The sequence below is a fragment of the Cutaneotrichosporon oleaginosum genome (genome assembly GCF_008065305.1).
Source record: "Cutaneotrichosporon oleaginosum strain ATCC 20508 chromosome Unknown ATCC20508_contig02, whole genome shotgun sequence".
Classification (NCBI taxonomy): Eukaryota; Fungi; Basidiomycota; class Tremellomycetes; order Trichosporonales; family Trichosporonaceae; genus Cutaneotrichosporon; species Cutaneotrichosporon oleaginosum.
The window spans coordinates 984,250-1,002,528 of record NW_027072171.1 but is presented as its reverse complement, the minus strand read 5'-3'; the positions used below and the strand labels follow the sequence as shown (position 1 = coordinate 1,002,528).

The 18,279-nt window shown below is 61.6% G+C and overlaps 6 protein-coding genes across 6 annotated transcripts; 3 read left to right on the top strand and 3 right to left on the bottom strand.

Annotated features, from left to right (window-relative positions):
- Positions 1–18: 18 nt before the first annotated feature.
- On the top strand, positions 19–2,630 carry COLE_02094 (uncharacterized protein; the record flags this gene model as incomplete). The annotated part of the gene is made up of 9 exons (XM_018423251.2): positions 19–375; positions 494–567; positions 691–722; positions 758–836; positions 903–954; positions 989–1,038; positions 1,075–1,143; positions 1,187–1,474; positions 1,508–2,630. The coding sequence occupies 9 exons, from the start codon at positions 19–21 to the stop codon at positions 2,628–2,630; spliced, it is 2,124 nt and encodes a 707-aa protein (XP_018278688.1).
- Positions 2,631–2,939: 309 nt separating this feature from the next.
- Positions 2,940–4,397, bottom strand: COLE_02093 (uncharacterized protein; the record flags this gene model as incomplete). Its single annotated transcript, XM_018419974.2, has 5 exons — positions 2,940–3,484; positions 3,549–3,753; positions 3,854–3,947; positions 4,002–4,137; positions 4,283–4,397. The coding sequence occupies 5 exons, from the start codon at positions 4,395–4,397 to the stop codon at positions 2,940–2,942; spliced, it is 1,095 nt and encodes a 364-aa protein (XP_018278689.2).
- A 1,031-nt stretch (positions 4,398–5,428) lies between these two features.
- On the top strand, positions 5,429–5,905 carry COLE_02092 (uncharacterized protein; the record flags this gene model as incomplete). Its single annotated transcript, XM_018427559.2, has 2 exons — positions 5,429–5,633; positions 5,688–5,905. The coding sequence occupies 2 exons, from the start codon at positions 5,429–5,431 to the stop codon at positions 5,903–5,905; spliced, it is 423 nt and encodes a 140-aa protein (XP_018278690.1).
- A 1,173-nt stretch (positions 5,906–7,078) lies between these two features.
- On the top strand, positions 7,079–12,996 carry COLE_02091 (uncharacterized protein; the record flags this gene model as incomplete). The annotated part of the gene is made up of 5 exons (XM_018420848.2): positions 7,079–7,156; positions 7,262–8,397; positions 8,435–11,436; positions 11,483–12,640; positions 12,674–12,996. The coding sequence occupies 5 exons, from the start codon at positions 7,079–7,081 to the stop codon at positions 12,994–12,996; spliced, it is 5,697 nt and encodes a 1,898-aa protein (XP_018278691.1).
- A 149-nt stretch (positions 12,997–13,145) lies between these two features.
- On the bottom strand, positions 13,146–15,146 carry COLE_02090 (uncharacterized protein; the record flags this gene model as incomplete). Its single annotated transcript, XM_018426695.2, has 4 exons — positions 13,146–14,271; positions 14,322–14,478; positions 14,511–14,532; positions 14,568–15,146. The coding sequence occupies 4 exons, from the start codon at positions 15,144–15,146 to the stop codon at positions 13,146–13,148; spliced, it is 1,884 nt and encodes a 627-aa protein (XP_018278692.1).
- A 531-nt stretch (positions 15,147–15,677) lies between these two features.
- COLE_02089 (uncharacterized protein) lies at positions 15,678–17,734 on the bottom strand (the record flags this gene model as incomplete). The annotated part of the gene is made up of 6 exons (XM_018421386.2): positions 15,678–15,871; positions 15,909–17,267; positions 17,304–17,456; positions 17,498–17,537; positions 17,570–17,648; positions 17,682–17,734. 6 exons carry the CDS (start codon positions 17,732–17,734, stop codon positions 15,678–15,680), a joined length of 1,878 nt encoding a protein of 625 aa, XP_018278693.2.
- Between the last annotated feature and the right edge of the window lie 545 nt (positions 17,735–18,279).

Below are 18,279 nucleotides of genomic sequence, written 5' to 3'. Positions count from 1 at the left end.
CCCCCACTTCCCCCCACCATGGCTGAGAAGCCATACACGTCCCCCGCGGCAGCGCGCAGCCGCAAGTGGCTGTGGGCGTCCCTTGTCGCCCTCGGCGTAGTCGGCATCGCCCTCGGTGTCGGCCTCGGCGTCGGCCTTAACATTAACAAGAAGGACGCCGACAAGGGTGCGGCGGCCACTACCGCCCCCGCCGGAGCCGTCGCGACCACCGTGCCCCCCGCCAACCCGAGCACACCCGTTACAAACACCACCGACCCCGTGCACGGCGGCAGCGGCGGCAACGGCTCGATCGTCACCACCGACCTCAACGCGACATTCACGTACATCAACGAGTTTGGGGGCACATGGGCGTATGATCCCGTCAACCCGTTCAACGTGAGTGCGGTGCGGGGCCAAGGCCAAGGCGAAGAGGCGCGCTGTTCCCTTCCCACGTTCTCATGAGTCGCCCTCCACACGCACCGATTTAGAACGCAAGATCGCAATCTAACCACAGGTCTCGGGCCAGGCGCAGAGCTGGACACCCCCGCTCACGGAAGAATGGGTGTGGGGCAAAGACATTATTCGCGGGTGAGTTCGGCACGATGAGAAGGAGATGGAGGGCTGTGCCAAGGCGTCCATTCCTCCAACGGAGTGGCACACGCCCAAGCCCCCACTCCCTCCGCCGGACCCGACAACCTCGTTAACATTCAGTGTCAACCTTGGCGGCTGGCTTGTGACCGAGCGTAAGTGGACTTGGACCAACGGAGCTGACAAGCAGCATTCATCGTCCCTGCGCTCTATGAGAAGTACAACAAAGCCACGCCCAAGGCGATGGACGAGTACACCCTGTCCCAAGCGTGAGTCGCTCGGGCGTAGGCGTGGGGGTGTGCGCTGCGTGCCGGCGGATACGGGACTGACAGCAGCATGGGTGCCAACCTCGCCAAGGAAATGGAGGAGCACTACAAGACCTTCATCGTGAGCGTTGGCGGCGTGAGAAAGCTAACGACAGACCGAGAAGGACTTTGCGGACATTGCCGCTGCGGGCCTGAACTGGGTCCGGTGAGTGGTCACGCGCCTGACTTTACCTGACGTCAGCATCCCCATCGGCTTCTGGGCCATCGAGACGCAGGGCGACGAGCCGTTCCTCGCCAAGGTGTCGTGGTCGTGAGTCAGCAAGCATGCTTATGTAGAGCGCACCTAACCTCAGATACTTCACCAAGGCCATCAGCTGGGCGCGCAAGTACGGCATCCGCATCCTCCTCGACCTGCACTCGCTCCCCGGCTCGCAGAACGGATGGAACCACTCGGGCCGCCTGGGCGAGATCAACTGGATGCGCGGGTCCATGGGCCTCGCCAACGCCCAACGCTCGCTCGAGTACCTGCGCTCGTTCACGCAGTACATCTCGCAGCCGGGCATCAAAGAGGTCGTGCCCATGATCGGTCTCGTCAACGAAGTCCTCTACGCTGAGGTCGGCAAGGACGCCATGGGTTCTTTGTGCGTGCCCTCGCCCGCTCATGCTTACCGCAGCTACTTTGAGGCGATGGAGATGATCCGCGGCATCACGGGCAGCGGGGCGGGCAACGGCCCCCTCGTGGCCGTGCATGACGGCTTCCAAGGCCCGGCGAACTGGGCGGGCTTCCTGTCCGGCGCCGACCGCCTCGTACTCGACCAGCACCCCTATCTGTCCTTCACGGGCCCGAACCAGAACCCGTGGGCGCAGCAGACGCGCCAAGCCTGCGGCTGGGGCGGCGGGGTGAACGACACCTCCAGTTCGTGGGGCATCATCATTGGCGGCGAGTGGTCGCTCGCGACCAACGACTGCGGGATGTGGCTGACCGGCGTCGACGCCGTGGGCGAGTACGAGCGCGCGTACGGCTCGTGCGCCCAGTTCGAAGACTACCGCACGTGGGACGCGGGCTTCAAGCAGAACGTGCTGGACCACGCGCTGGGCAGCATGGACGCGCTGCAGAACTTCTTCTTCTGGACGTGGCGCATCGGCGTGTCCAGCGTGCGCGGGTACGCGCCCTCCCCGATGTGGCACTACCAACTGGGCTTGGAGCAAGGGTATATCCCGAAAGACCCGCGCGCCGCCGGCGGCTTCTGCAAGCGCAGCGGGTACTGCCCCGGCTGCGCCGAGTTCGGGGGCACGTACCCTGCGTCGGCGACGGGCGGCGCGTCGCACGCCATCAGCCCCGCCCAGTCGGCAGAGTACGGGAACATGGCACAGGCGATCGTGAGCCCCGCATGGATCGCGGGCAGCGCATCCCTCCTCCCCACCCTCACGCAGACGGGCACGCCGATTACGCTCGCCGTCCCCGCCGAGTCGGCGCAGTGGCTCTCGGGCTGGGCGAACGCCAACGACCGTGTCGGCGCATGGGTCCCCGTCGCGGGGTGCCCGTACCCCGACACATACGCGGGCACGGACCCCGGATCCATGCCCCGCGCGCTGTGCAACGCCAACGGCGTAGGACCCGTCGTCGCGCCCGCGCCCGTGCCCGCGCCCACGCCGGCACCGACCCCCGCCGCGCCTGTTCCTCCCGTTCCCCCCGCGCCGACTGACGACCCCTCGACGTCCGCCCCGGCGCCTACGACGGCCGCGCCGACCGAGGCGCCCACTACGCCGCCCGCGTCCAGCGCTAGCAGCGCGTAATCTGTCAGCTGAAGACGTAGACGCATGGCGTAGCCCCGGACATTCTCTCCTTACTCGCACTCGCATACCAACGGGTGCGCCAACACTCTCCCTACCTAGCCTCGTTGTGGTCCTGGTTATATCTCAGCGGACAATACCATAGTCATATGAACACTTTGTTAGTGTGGGAGACGGGTCGGCCTCACATGCCTCGAGGGCGTGTGGTCAAGTCAGCTAGTCAGCCGCGTCGTCAAACGTGTACATGTCCTGCATAATGGGCGGTGGAGATCAAGATCGTTAGCGGGTATCTGTCTAATCAAGCTTAAAGAATTACAGCGCGCCGGCTCTCGTGTGCGGCGCATGGTTGGCAGCGTGCGCCGACTCTGGGAACGCGGGGTTGTTGGCAAGGGCGCCCTCGACCTGGGACATGCCCGCGGCGCCGCGCGTATCGTTTGCCGTGGCAATCCCGCCGTTGCTGTACGTCTTATCGACCGCTCTCCCCTCTGAGAAACGGGGCTCGTACTGCTGCGGCGGGTATGAGGCGTATGGCCGTTCAACGGGCGAGTTAGTCATGTGGCTGGGAAGGAGGGCGTGTTCGTCGCGCGAAGCGGTGCGCCCGTGCGTCTGCAGTTCCGTGTCGCGCGAGATGCGCGGCTCGTACGGCCGCCACGACTTGCTGGCGCCCAGCGATGGGTAGTACTGCCTGTAGCTCCACCAGGCGACGATGATACCAATGACGGCGCCTGCAATCACATCGGTCGCGTGATGCCGGTAGTCCATAGTGCGAGACACCGAGACGAGCGTCGACGCTGAGACAGGGATGAGAAGGATCCAGCTCTTGATAGTGTATCCGCGGCGGTTCGCGACGCGCAGTTCTGGTGTGAGCGGGGGAGTGCAGGACCGGCTGTCGCGACACTGCTACGCGTCAGAAACACTCACTTGCCATCAGGTACATCTCTAGATACCACATGCCGCTCCAGGCAAAGCTCGAGTGGCCAGAAGGGAAGGAGCGGAAGCCTTCCTGGAGCTTGTCAGTGCGCGTGCACGCCGTCCATGCTGTAAGCCCATGAATGGGGTTGGACGTGAGGTCTTGCGGCAACTGGCACCGGGAAAAGAGGTCGGGGCGGGGCCTTCCGACAGTGATCTGGCGTTAGCTCGGGGAGGAAGACAGAGGAAGGCGAAGGGAGGCGTTGCTTGCGCGCGGAACGCCAGCGGGCACGCGAGCGGAATAGTTAAAAGCGCACCTTGATAATCTGAGTAAAAGTGACGCCGAGGGCGAGGCAAAGAACCAAGCCTAGTAGGCCGCTGTGAACGTCCCAGGGGGAACGCATCAATGAGCTGCCGTCAGCCAAAGTTGATAGATCTGGTTGGGAGATCTGGAGGCGCACTAACCCAGATGCTATGATGACGACAGCGGGGAATACGCCGGCGATGAGCGCAAGCGACCAGACTGGGATGCGCTCGTGCTCTGCATATGGGTGGGCGAGCGATGTGTCCGTCACAGAGAAGAGACGTCGGTACCCGTCCACTTTGTCCAGGAGGTAGAAGATGCCCTGGGCGTCAGCTGGGGAAAGGGGGCACGACGCGGCGTCGAGAAGAGGGGCGATGAACATGATTAGCAACACGACATTGCCTATACGTTTTGCCACCATGCTCGCCAACACGAAAGCCACGTACCCAGAGGAAAATGGTGAGTGCCCAGTCGGGAAAGTAGCTCCAGAAGACCTGCCAATTGTATGGGCGCTCACGCGCCGCGGCGCGGCTGCGGGGGGGAACCCAGTTTGGCATGAGGAGGCGGTCTGTGGAAGGGGAGCGTGAGCGTGAGCGTGAGCGGGGTGTGGGCGTTGGGGATGCTCGGGTGAGTGAGCTGTGTGATGGAGATGGCGAGTGAGCGATGTGAGGGATGGAGGGAGAAGAAAAGGTGGAGCGTGGATGATGATGGAGGGGCATTATTTGGGTGTGGTGGACGGAAAGTGGTGGTCGTGTGGGTGGGTGGGATTGGAGTGGTGGGGAGGAAGAAGGTGTGACGTCGGTGATTCAAAGTGTGCCAAGCGGCCAGGAGCCTCGAGATGCCCAGGTTGGTATGTGCCAAGGGGGGGGCAGTGCTTTTCCGTCGCCCCCACAGGTCCGCGGGACCCAACGAGACACGCTAACTTTCTCGATCGCGGGCCACAAATAGTGTTGCCGTCCTTGCCGGATGCTGCGTATTTCCGTGCGGCGGACTAGAATAGATGAGCAAGTGCGCAGTTTGTGGAGAGAGCGATGTTGAGGTGACGAGTGGCGTTTGAGCCAGAAGGAGATGCATCTTGAGAATTGAGAGGGATCCCTCGCCCTCGGCGCGCGCACAGGACGCCGCACGCCGTCGTGCCATTGCCATTGCACAAAGCGAGGGAGAGGAAAGATTGACACGAACATTCGTGTTCAAATGCTCTCATATGCTTGGACCTATTTTCGTCTCTAGACGATTGACAGCAGGCTGTTCCTACACTGCTGGCTTGGTCGCCGCCAGCTCATGCAGCTCATCAACAAGCAAGCATGGCAAGCCCTTGTCCAAGACATTGCACGTGATGAGTGTGTGCAGAGTGACAGCGCCTCTTCATTAAAAGAAACTGAGCTATAATTAAAATATACTGATAAAGCGCTGACTGTTGTGACTGAAGAACTGGATGACGGCGCAGGACAAGACACAAATGAGCTCTGAGCTCCATGCGTCGTCATGCGTCCGACAAGATTCGCGAGCAGTCCGGGTGCAAGAGTCTCGGCCTTGACGGCATCTCGCTTCGCTTGGAGGAAATTCCGGAAGCCGCACAATCGCCCAAATGGAATCTCCCTTGAATTGGAAGTGGGGCAGGCAGGTGAGAGCGCAGCGAGGAAATCTCGGAAAAAAGTCACAGAATGCACGGATCTATTCGTGTCAGCCAGCCATCCAGGGTTATGTTATGATGTCATTTGCTCCCCGGCAACCCCCCTTTCCAACCCAAACCATCACAGGCCCCACTCCGACTCCGACAAGGTCTGCCAGTGGTCAGTGGTCAGCTCGGCCCCAGCGATAGCGCCGGTCTCGGCACTGATGGTCAGATCGAGCATTCCCAACCTATCAAGTTATCTACCAATTCAAAACGGCAAGATCTCGTGCTTTCAATGAATGTTACCCTCACCCTGGCAAGTTTATCTCCGTTCTCTCATTCCTCCCCCCTCCCCCGGATCCTCGGCTCGGCGATCACATGTTGATAGATCGCGACACGCCGGTGTGCGCCGAAAGGACGCCTACTGGGAGATCTCATGAACAAACATGACATGAATGCAAAAAATGTGCAGGTCCGCAACATGCACAGCAACTTACAGCAACGAGCAAAATACGAGACTCTCCACAGGGCGAATAAGAACACAGTCAAGTTCCGACCCTCTCTTCTTTTCCTCCCTGGGAGTTTCCAAGGCGTGACTTGTCGGTCGCCTCGCCTCGCCACTCCGCTGATCCCGCTCACGCGCTCACGCGTCTCAACGAGTTCACCTCGTCTCGACGTCTGCCCTCGAGCGCTCTGGCGCGGGTATGAAGGTAAATGGTGCCAGAAAGTCATCGGTACCTGGACCCATATGTGTCAACAACTGCCGCAGTTCTGCTGGCTCTGCTGATATGCAATCATTTGCCTCGTGACGCATCCCCTTGATCCCCCCCCACCCACCCCTCGGCCTTAATCGCCTCCCTTCCCGCAGCCCGCTCTAGAACTTGGCTGTCGCAAGCGTCCGTCCCCCCGATAACGCTCCGCACATCCACTCGTCTCACTGTCTCTGGATGAAAAGATGAGAGAGTGGACACGGTAGTACGGTAGAAGGCGCCTAGATTTTATGGATTGAACATACCGCCTTGAAAGAGGTCATGCTCACAGGGAGGGTAGAGCACAATGATGTACTTGGGATGGGAGTTGTGGGTGTCATGCTCTTGTATGCAAAAGAACAAGGGAACACCAGAAGGCACACGTCAAATACGGCAGGCAGGCAGGCAGGCAGGCAGCAGGCAGCAGCCTGAGATGAGGTCAGCTGAAAGCACCCAGGCCATACAGGCCATCCACTGGCCACTCACCCAACCCCACCTTGCATCCGCAGCCCCTCACATCCCATCAGATCGCCATCCGCACCTCTCCCGATCTCTCAACAACTACTGTAGTACTAAATCAACTATCCACTACACTGACGCACCACGCACCGCATCGCGTTCGACTCTTTCCACTCTTCGACTTTGTCGCGATTGTCTCTCGTCCCCTCTTCTCATTCCATTTCTCTCCGTTCATTCCATTCCACTCTTGTCAATACCCCCCCCCCCCCCTCCACTCCACTCTTTAACTCCCGTCCTGTCCACTCCACCCTCCTCCCCCATTTCACCCCTCCTCGCTGACTGAGGGTGTCAGCCCGCCATCCACTCCTCCACCCACCCCCGCGCCCCTCCCGACTCGGATCGCGTAGACTGATCCATGAAGTGGGCCCCCCGAGACCTCGCCGGACCGGCGTTCGACGAGGCCATGGCTTCATTGCCAATCGCCTTCCTCGAGGTGAGTAGTGGCGAGCTCTACATCTACAAGCGAGCGACATGCCAGACCCCACGGGGCCGGCATGTACACACAATATTATCCAATGCCCTATTGTTGACTCCTCAGTCTTACCCATTACCCGCATTCGTGTGTTGCGTGCGAACAGGACGAGTACGCAAGGAGGCGTACGCCGCCGCCGCCGACAGGCCAGAGCGCCCGCATTTGTCCCACAATGACACCAACGGCACTATCGTCGGGAGCGGGTCGAGACGCGCCCGCTCCATGGGCCAGCACTCGGGATCGTCGTCTACCACGGGTGGCTCGTCGCAGGGCCTTCCGACCGCGACAGCAACGCCATCACCAACTCCAACACCCACAGGCGAGCTATATCGATGGAGCGCCAACGTCGCGTCGTCTCATAGCCCTGCGAACGGCTCTTACCCCCTTCCCCCGCCCTCCCTTGGGAGCTACACCAACGGACCAATGTCGCAGACAAGCACCGCCGCATCGAGCGCAAGCATGAGCCGGAGCGCAAGCCGGAATACGACAACGAGCGGCGCGCTGTGGAACTGGCGCCCGCCAATACGCGACGCGTACGACACAGACGAGGAAGACGAGCGCGACGACGACGTCCTTCCCCTCCATTCCGTCTCGTCCAGCTCGTCTCGTCTCGGCACGCGCGGCGGCTCGCCGTTCGCTGCCATGTCGACCTTCACGTACGACCAACCGCACGGCTCCACCTCATGCGTGTGGTACAACCCACAGTGGAGCAAGGTTGCAGGTGACCTCCCCCTCGCCGCCATTGTCGATCCCACCACTTTTGCCGCCCTCGAGGGCTGGGTCGAGTCCAATATCGAGACACGAAACAACAACAGCCGCGTCTCCCGCGACTCGGCACAGTTCAGCCTTGACGTGCAAGGAACAAATCTACAGCTCGTCAAGACGCGCCATGACAAGCATCCTCCAAATACCGTCCTGTGGATCATCACCTGCACAAAGTTGACAGAACGTGCGTACGGCGGCTCTGAACAGGGCTCTTCAGAACACGACTACGGGCATCCCATGATCGCTCACCTCGCAAAGTCGTTAGGGGCGGACGATCCACATTCCTGTGTAAAGCTCATGGAGACCATCGACTGGTCCAAGAAGTCTATCGGTCCCCGGTCAAAATGGGCTTCCGAGATCAACGCCATGGTCAGCCTCGTCCTCATCACCGTACCGCCAGTAGCCTTATGGATCTCAGACGATCTCATCGGAGTCTAGTAGGTTGGCCATCTTGCGCGCGAGCTAACCCACCAGCAACCAGGCGTACGCCGAGTTCTCTGACCACCCACAAGCTTTTGGGAAAAGCATGCGCGAGTTGTGGGATGTGGCATGGGACGAGGTCGAGCCTCTGGTCAACAAGGCACTGGCCGGCGAGCCCGCCGAGCGCGAAAAGGGGCTCATCTTCTACCAGCGCAACGAGCGGGGGAGACATATCGAGAAGCACCACTCGTTCAGTTTCCACCCCATCTTCGACAAGACTGGCAAAGTGCTGGGCATTTGGAACCCGACGCATGATCATACCGACACGGTCCTGGCGGAGCGTCGGCTAAAGACCACAACGAAGCTTGTCGAGGAGACGTCTTTCGCCCGCACACCGCAGGAAATGTACCAAATGACCGCCGAGGTCATGTCTCAGAATCCCACAGACGCACCGTTCGTTATGCTCTACAGTGTCAAGGTGGCCGGGAGCGCCGCATCTTCCGCGGCAAGCACCGAGGGTGGTTCGCTGGACCTCGACCTGCAGCTCGAGTCCAGCGTCGGCGTCCCAGGCGGGCATCCAAGTGCCATTGAGAAAATCCAAATCACTGGTCTTTCCATCGCTTCGGCCTCGGGATCCTTCACAGAGGAGTGCCTTGCTGAACGAATGGGCAGCGTCGTGGTGGACAAGGCGACAGATCCGGGCGGGAGTCACCTCGTCGCTGTCGACATGACACGAATGGCGTCCCCGACGACTTCGGTGGTCGGCTCGGTGTACTCGCGAGGCTCCGGCCACTCGCGAGGGTCAACGCATTCTAGCAGGCGACGACTATCCATAAGCTTTGACAGCTCGTTCTGGCCCATCCGCAAAGCCCTGGAGACAAGGCAATGCGTCCTCGTTGACAATATCCAGAACCTCATCAACGGCTTTCCGATCCGCCAGTGGGATGAGCTGCCAGACCAGGCCATCGTCGTTCCCATCAACAACGATCCCGAGAACAAGGTGCCGCAGGCCGTCATGGTCTTGGGCCTCAACTTGCGACGCCCATTCGATGGACCGTACGAGGACTGGGTCAACATGCTCCGAGGGTACCTTTCCGCGACCCTAGCCGCCGTCACAACTTTCGAGGAAGACATGCGGTTGCGCCTCGAGAAGGAGAAGCTAGAGCGCGCCAAGTCGGCATGGTTCCGTGGCGCTGCGCACGAGTTCCGCACACCACTCACACTCATCGCGGGACCACTCGAAGATATCCTACAGACGAAATTGAACTCGTCTCAACGACAACAGCTGCAGATGGTCCGTCGAAACATCACACGATTAGAACAGCTCATGACTTCGCTCCTTGACTTGACGCGCCTAGAGTCGGGCAAGGTTGAGGCGCGCTTTGTCCCTACCGACCTCGCGGACTTCATCACGGATCTCGCCAGAGTTTTCCGTCCCGCCTTTGAGAAGCACAAGATACGGTTCTGCGTGGAGACAGAGGCGCACGATGCCGTCGCTGTTGACCCGGTGCTGGTCGAGATTGTGGTTGCGCACCTTGTAATCAACGCCCTCAAGCTAACCGAGAACGGGACTGTCAGCATCCGACTGGCGTTTACGCACGACATGGCCAGCATCATCGTCAGCGACACCGGGACAGGCATGTCGGAGACCGATATGCAGTCGGCGACCAACTTCTTCCACCGTATCCAAACGGCCGAGAACCGCGGGACGGCGGCGACGGGCGTTGGCCTCGCGATCATCAAGGAGATTGTGCGGCTGCACAACGGCAAGCTCACGATTCGAACCAAGACGGCCGCCTCGCCTGGCGAGGACAGCGGGTCGACGTTCACCGTGAGCTTTCCGCTCAGCAACGAGCCGAATGTGGATTCACTCGTCACGGTGCCATTTGGCGTGTATGCCAAGCAGGTGGCCAGCGACATCAAAGAGTGGAGCAAGGGCGGCGACACACCTTCGGAGGATTCTCTGTTGTATGACGGAAGAACGTCTGTTCCGTCTGGGCGCTCAGCGTCGGAGACCTCGGGGAGTCTGACCTCAGCTGGCTTTACGGACGGCCTTATGTTTGAGCGCGAAGACGTGCTGCTCGTCGTGGATAACAATGCCGAGATGCGCGAGTATATCAAGACCCTCTTCGAGCGCTTCTGCACCGTCGTAGAGGCCGCCAGTGCCGAGGAGGCGTGTGAGCTTATCAAGACTGTCGAACCAAACCTCGTCATCTCCGAACTCGTCATGCACTCCATGTCGGGCATCGAGCTGCTGCACGAAATGCGACTCGTCGACAGGCTGCGTTTTGTCCCCATGGTCCTCATCTCCTCGACGACCGACGACGAGCAGCGCGTGGCCGCTTTCCTTGCCGGTGTCGACGACTTTGTCTCAAAGCCGTTCAAGCCGCGCGAGCTGCTCCTTCGAGCCCACCTGCACATGCAGATGGGCAAGAAGCGGAACAAGCTGGAGCGACTGTTCGCGCAGCGTGAGCAGGAGCTGTCCGTGCTCTCCGATTATTGCCCCTCGGGGATCATGCGCACTGACGCCGACGGCAAGGTACTGTACGCGAATGCGTCGTTCCGCAACCCGGCGGGCATGATGTCTGACGAGGATCCGCACCAGTGGTTCGAGTTCTGCGACGATGAGTCGCGCGGCCGCGTCGAGCACGCCTGGTTCGAGATCCTGCAGGGCCGGCTGCCCGCTACCACGCTCCAGTGGAAGTGGCGGACAGGGCGCACAATGTCGGCGGTGCTTATCCGTCTCGACGTTGTGCGGCCGGGCATGTCGGGCCTTCTGATGTGCGTCACGGACATTTCGTACCAGGAGGAGCGGCTGGAGGAGGCGCAGCGCCGCCGTATCGAGGCCGAGGAGAGCAAGCACCAGCAAGAGTTGCTTGTGGATTTGACGTCACACGAGATCCGCACACCCGTGTCCGCAATATTGCAGTGTTCGTCGCTCGTCAAGGAGAACCTAGTCGCTCTCAAGGAACAGTTACGTTTCGCGGGCGATGCGGGCTTCAAGCCGACCCCAAGCCTGCTGGCAGACCTCGAGGAGGATGTGGAGGCATTAGAGAGTAAGTCGTGATGCGGGCTGGCTTGGAACGGTGCTGACGGAGACAGGCATATACCAGTGCGGCCTGGTGCAGGAACGTATTGCGGGGGACGTGCTGTCGCTCGCCCGCATCCAGCTTGACATGCTCAGCCTCCACTTCGTCGAGATGGATCTGCACAAGGAAGCCAAGAAGGTGCTGTCCGTCTTCGCGAACGAAGCCAAGATGAAGAAGATTGAGATTCTTCTCGAGCTGGGCGGCTCGCTCGAGGCGCTCCAGGTGCGCGGGATCAAGACGGACCCCGTGAGACTGGGCCAGGTTCTCACGAACCTTACAGCGAACGCCATCCGCTTCACGGCGGCGGCCGAGACGCGACGTATTACGGTGCACTACGAGGTCGCGCTCGAGCCCCCGCTGCCCGGCACACTCCTCCCCCCGCCCAACATGCCACACCCCATGGTCACCCCGCTTGCCGAGGACACGCCCATCTACCTATATGTGAGCGTGACGGACACAGGGCCGGGCATGACTCCTGAGGAGCAGAAGATGCTCTTCCGGCGGTTCCAGCAGAGCAACAAGATGATCCATACGCGCTATGGCGGGTCCGGCTTGGGCCTGTTCATCTGCAAGAAGATCGTCGAGCTGTTGGGCGGCGCCATCGCCGTCGAGAGCGAGATTGGCGTCGGAAGCGTTTTCCGCTTCTGGATCAAGACACATACCGTCGCGCCGGTGCAGCTCGGCTCGCCGACGGTCGCGCCATCGCCGCTCGCCATTCCGCCCACGCAGACGCTGCGTGTTGGCGCGCCTGACCCGGCCGTGTCCCCGCTTCTACCGGTGCCGCGTCTCCCTGCGACCACCCCCGCGTCGCCGGACGCGCCTGAACCCCTCCGCCTGCTCATAGTTGAGGACAACATCATCAACCAGACGGTACTGAAGAGGCAGCTCGTGAAGGCAGGCTTTGTGTGCGACACAGCCAACGACGGGCAGGAGGCCCTCCTGCGCATCCACGAAGTCGACCGCGAGTGTCGACATGGGTCGCCGGGCGCGCAGGGCTACGACGCGGTACTCATGGACCTCGAAATGCCGGTCATGGACGGCCTCACGGCAATCCGGCACATCCGCGACGCTGAGCGCCGGGGCATCCTGCGCCCCCAGCTCGTCATCGCGCTAACGGGCAATGCGCGGCAGGGGCAGATCGACCAGGCCAAGGCGGCGGGAATGAATGACGGTGAGTCGCCCAACGGTACCCAGCTAATCCTAGTCGTCATCAAGCCATACCGCCTCCCGGCACTCATCGCCAAGATCCGGGACGCGTCACAGAGCCATCGTGCGCGCTGCGCCGACGACGGCTGCGAGGAAGTGCGTGCCGCGCCGCGCCTGCGGTACGACACGAATGCGGCGGGCCACGCCGTGCTTTCCGAGGCGAATGTCGCCCGGCTTGGCAGCAAACGGCGCGTCCAGCCGCAAGAGCAGCGGGGCCACACCGAGGGCCAAGGCGAAGCCAAGAACGCCAATGGCCGCTCGCCAGATGTGCCGTCCGCCGCGGCGGACATGGCGCGCGATATGACGGACGCATCAGAATAGATCGACATTGTACACTGTGACCTTACCACCATTTGCATTGCACTAGATTGCTAGCGCCCGCTCGGCGCGGCGGGCATGTATGTATATTCTGTCACGCAGTGTACACAACAGGAACATCGAATTGTGAGATCCAAGTCCAACCGTGCCGCCTACGCGGTAATCCTGCGCTGCAGGAGAACGCGCACGATGACCGCACACCCGCCCGCGCCGACGCCGACGCCCAGGAGGAAGAGCAGCGCCGGCAGATCCTGCAGGCGCGGCTGGTTGCCGTGCTCGTCCGCGAGCCCGAGGGCCGCGAGGAGGCCGCGCGGCCGAGGCTTGGGCTTTTCGCCGCCGGGCTTCTCGCCGGCGTCCGGCACCGAGCCAGCAGGCGAGTCGGCGGGCGTCTCGACGGCCGCAAGTCTGGCCTCGAGTTCGCGTATTCTGTCCGTGAGCGCGGCGACCTCGCGCGCCATGGCGGCTTCGCGGCGCCGCCGCAGCGAGCCGGGCGTGCCCGAGGCGCGCCGCGTCGTCGTCCAGTGCGGCTTGTCCGGTGCAGGCCGTTGGCGGAGGACGGCATATGGATCCACGCCGTTCGAGCGGTGCGCGCCCATACGCGCCATGTGCGACGGGGAGGGTGGTGAGGCGGAGGCGGGGGCGGAGGCCGAGGCGGAGGGGGAAGGGGAAGGGGAGGGGGAGGCAGGTTCGGGGGACGAGTCGCGCGCGCGCGGTGGCGTCGTGGGCGCGAAGGACCGCGCCGGCGATGGCGCGTACGGCGGCGGTGGCGAGTTGTCTTTCGCCAGGCCGGCGAGCTCTGCCAGCTCGAGCGCGGCTTTGGCCTCGGCTTTCGCGCGCAGCGGGGCAGTGGGGCTCGCGTTGCCCGCCGCGTACACGTCTTCGTCGTGCGTCACCCACACGGTGGTGCTGTCCGCGGACGGACGCCACCGCGCGTGACTCGCGGCACTTATCCCGCTCGCGATGCTGGCGACGCTCGCCACACTGTCACGGCGTGACCAGTTGCGTGCCTCGGGGCGGGGCGCTGCGCGCCCGAAGCCGTGCACGCTCTCGCCGGTGAGTTGTTCGCGGAGGACCGAGAGGGACGCCTCGTCGCCACTTGCTTCAGATGCCGAGGAGATGTGCTCGAAGGCGTGCGCGAGCCGGCGCACGCGCGTCACTTCCTTCTCTTCCGCGGACGCGTCGGTGCTCGTGCTGCATTCCGAGAGGCGGGAGCCTGTGCGCCGCAGCCGGCGGGAGACGACAGCTAGGACTGGTAGGAAGGGTGGCGGGCGGGCGACGCTGGTGTGAGATCATGTAAACATCACAACCTAAGCAGGCACACGACTCACCCTTGGTCAACACCAGTGGCAAACTGCCGCCCGGTTACCTGGCTACGGAGGACCCAAGATACAACGTCCTCGATAACAGGTGAGGGAAGGGTGGGGCCTTGCCCATCATTCCCGCCGGTGCGCAGCGCCCATGAGAGGTACTGTGCGAGTTCAGATGCTGGATGTTAGCTGATCCGCGAGAGGGCGCACGTGTCCAAACAGTAGGCGCAGACTGAGTGTGAGCTAGGCATCAAAATGGCTGCTTACGGGGAGATTGGGCTCGACAAGCTTGGCGCGCGACGGCGACTCGAGACCTTGCCGGCGCGCCTCGACGCTGGGGGAGACGGGATATGCGCCGACGCTGCGCGAGACTCTATGTGCTGGGGTTGAGGGCGCGGACTGGCGCAAGCCGGATCTCGTCTGCTCGCTCGTGGTTCTCGAGTGCGCGGGCTCGATGATGCGTGAGGCGGTGGGGAGGGGGGAGTCGACGGCCGCCGAGGCCGCCGAGATGGAGGACGCGCCACTCATGGGAGCAAGAGGGTGAATGGGCTGAGATGGGGTCGCTTGTGATGAAGACGAGAGGAAGGAAGTCGTAGGCGTCGAGTTTATAGAGCGATCACTGGCGTGATGGATGGGACGCAAGGATGAGCTCGGGTATGTCGGCCGGCTCGTCGAGGGTGTTGTAGGACGCGTAGGGGTTCCATGATGGGCAGGCGCCGGCGCCGACGCCGGCGCCGGGCGCGTCGGTGTGCCGAATGGCCGCGTGCTGGGTATGGGCAGACCGGGGATGGGCGCCGACGCCGTGCTCCGGTGTCTGGAGGGCGGAGGGGGCGGGGGCATCGACATTGCGAGACAAAGGCCGCGGTGGACAACAGGTCAAAGGAGGAGAGAGGAGGTGCAGGAACGGCGAGCGTGACGAGGGTCAACGGGAGGGAGATACTGTACAATATGCGTGGTAACGCAGTGGGCTTGATGGATAATCTGCGCGTGGATGGCGGTGAAAGGGTAGTGACGAGGCAGAGTCCAAGCTTGAGCGACGATGAAGAGGGCGCGACCAAGGTGACAAGTCGTGAGATCGTGAAGGCGGAGAGGGGAAGGTGGTGCAAGATGGAGACGGTGGAGGTGTCTTGTTGACGCGACTGATTTCCCCCTCCCTCGGCCAGTCCTGTTTCACCTCGCACCCCCCATCAGCGCCAATGCGCCACTCGTGCCTGTCAACCTTATTCCCTCGTGACACTCCGTCATCTCCGCCCATGCCTTGTCTCGCTCCCGCCTTCGCCGGAGAATGCAATAGAGCATGCCTGCCATCTATCACTGTACTGCATGTTTACAACGCTCAAGATCTCTTCAACGCCTCGTTAAATGCCACAGTAACGTCTACGACGATGCCTGTGGACACAACTTCGTTGCAACTTCGTCCGCGAGCTTACGAACGTCAGGCTTGCCCCACCGCTTGCCCGCGTCCTGAAGTGTTGCACGGACACCAAGGACCTCGAGGAGCGGGGCGACGCTGTCCTCGTACCCTGGCGAGAGATAAATGAGGAGCGCTGATGCGACGAGGAGGCGGTGGCCTATTGTCAGCTGACGTTGAAGGGTATTCGTACTCACCAACTTCTGGGTCCGCCTCGCGGCCGATACTCTCGAGCAGTGCAGAGAGGAGCTCGACTCCCCACTCAGGTTCTGGCCCCTCCTGCGCCGCCTGCCCCATCTCCTTGGCCACACGGTGGCGCCACGCTGCGGCGTTGACAGCCACATCGGCAGCAGCCTTGCGGACGCTCACTTCAACATGAAGCAGGGACTCAACAAGCACGCTCAGCAGCGGCTCCTGCATCGTACCAGTGAGAATAAGGTTGGCGAGGGGGAGTGGGGCGAGGGCATTCGTACACAGCCGCAGAGTAGTCAAGAGCAGCGGACGAGGAGTTGCGGCGCCCTGCGATGCGAGCTGAGAGGAGGCGAGGGTGAGGATAGGGGTGAGAGGTTCAGCTCCGGTGCCGTTGGGACCCAAGCGGAGGACGAGGGCGGAGACGAGGCGAGTGTTTGTCAATCCCACACGCCAAAGGTCAATAAGCGGGAAGGTCTCAGCAGGCTTAAGGCTGCTGAGAAGAGCTGTCGTTGCTGCCGTCCACTTGTCCACCAATCCTGGGAGCGCGGAGTCGGACACAGCCTTGCCCTCCAAGAAGGGAATCACATCGGCGCGGAGAACGCCAGCATGCTCTTTTGTCGCGCCAGGGAAGCTTTCGAGCTTCTTCAACAGCGCCGGATAGCCGGGAACGGCCGTCTGCGTGATTGGCTGCGTGGACAATTTCGATGTCGCAGCGAGATACATCTTCTCGTGTGGGTGGCGGGGGAACACGTCCTCGAGGAACGCCTCGATGCGCGACTCCAGGCCACGCTTGTCCGCGCCCGCCATCTCATCAGCCTTGACGCCGTCCTTAAAGAAGATGAACGTTGGTGTTGCGCGGACGCTGTACTGCGATGCAATATTCTGACCCTCACCTACACCCAACTCGATCTCGACAAACCGAACGCCCATCGCTCCGTGCGACGTGGCGTAAGTTTCAGCCATCGCCTCGTAGACAGGTTTGATCATGCGACATGGGGGGCAGCCCTCGGTGTTTGTGAAGTTTGCGACGACTGCGCGATGATTCTTCAAGATTGACGTCCAGTTGGCAAACGACGTGACAAGTGTGAGTGGCGATGTCTCGGGGTTTAAGGCCTGTGGGCGGGGTGCGTTTGCGCCATTTGCACCCATAGAGCCTGCGGCTTGCTGCGCAACGGCACCGAGAAGCATCGAGGCGAGGTTCTGTTGTGTGGGGTTGCGTGGGGGTGGAGGTGTAGGAGCTACCTGCGAGGAGCCGCCACGCGTGAACGCAGAGTGCTCGTTCGCGTTCGAGCCCTGGAACATCTGATCAATGCTAGGCTTAAGGGCTTGTCCCAGTGGCGTTGACAAGAACTCGGCCGGCAGACCTGCTGTTAGCTAATCGTCCAAGTGAGATAACTCACCTGTAATCCACGCAGGAATGGTTGAGCCGGTGAGGAAGCCGATCACGTCTGCTGTGAAGTTATTGCAGTTAAACTCCATAAGATGGTAGGCGCTGGGAGTGTACAGGTCGCTCAGCGACTGAAGGTACTCCTGGAAAGTATCGTCATCGATGTCTGGCGTGAGCTGTGGCACGGTCACATTCGCTCAAACGCACGCGTGTCGCCGCAATCGATGACCTGAACAGGCGTCCCGTGCTTTGGTCAGCGGTATCCGACGCAATTTGTACGTGTGTAGTTCCCGGGGTAGCTTCCATGATGCCCCGCCCATAGAATATTTCGCGGCCAAAGACAACGACTGAGGTGTGCCTGCTGTCAGCGCGTGCTGATATTCAGGCGCACCAGATGCCATCGAGTTGCTTGCCGGTCAGAGCGAGGGACATGGATCTGGCCATGCCCCGAGAAAGGTCATAGACATATAGCTGGACAGGGGACTGTGTGAGCGAGAGCTGCGTGAGAGGATGCTTACTCCAGACATGGTGAGGATGAGGGAGATGTGGGAAGTCCAAAAGGCCAGGCGGCAGGCGGGCAGTGTATTAACGCGTCGAAGTGTCGAGGCCGCGTCATGAAGGTCAAAGTAAAGTGGAGGGGGGAGGATATTTGGTTCCGCAAACAGATGGACAGCGGAAGGCCGATTGCGATGACGTTTGAATGTTCAGCTGTTCAGCAGCAGCGCCACCCAACACCCGGTGGGGCCTCTCCCCTTTCCGTTCAACATCTCTCTCTTCATATCCTCATCCCCATCATCTTCCATTGTCATTCTCTCTTCACATCGTCCATCGTCTTTCTCCACTCTACGTCGGACATCATCATCCTTCTGTATCTTCAATTCCCCCCTACTCAAACCGGCGCCCTCCTTACCTTCGCCACCCGGTCACCTCCGACGCGCACTTCGCGTCCACGCGTGACTCTTCCCTCTCCTCTTCCACTTTTCACCCTT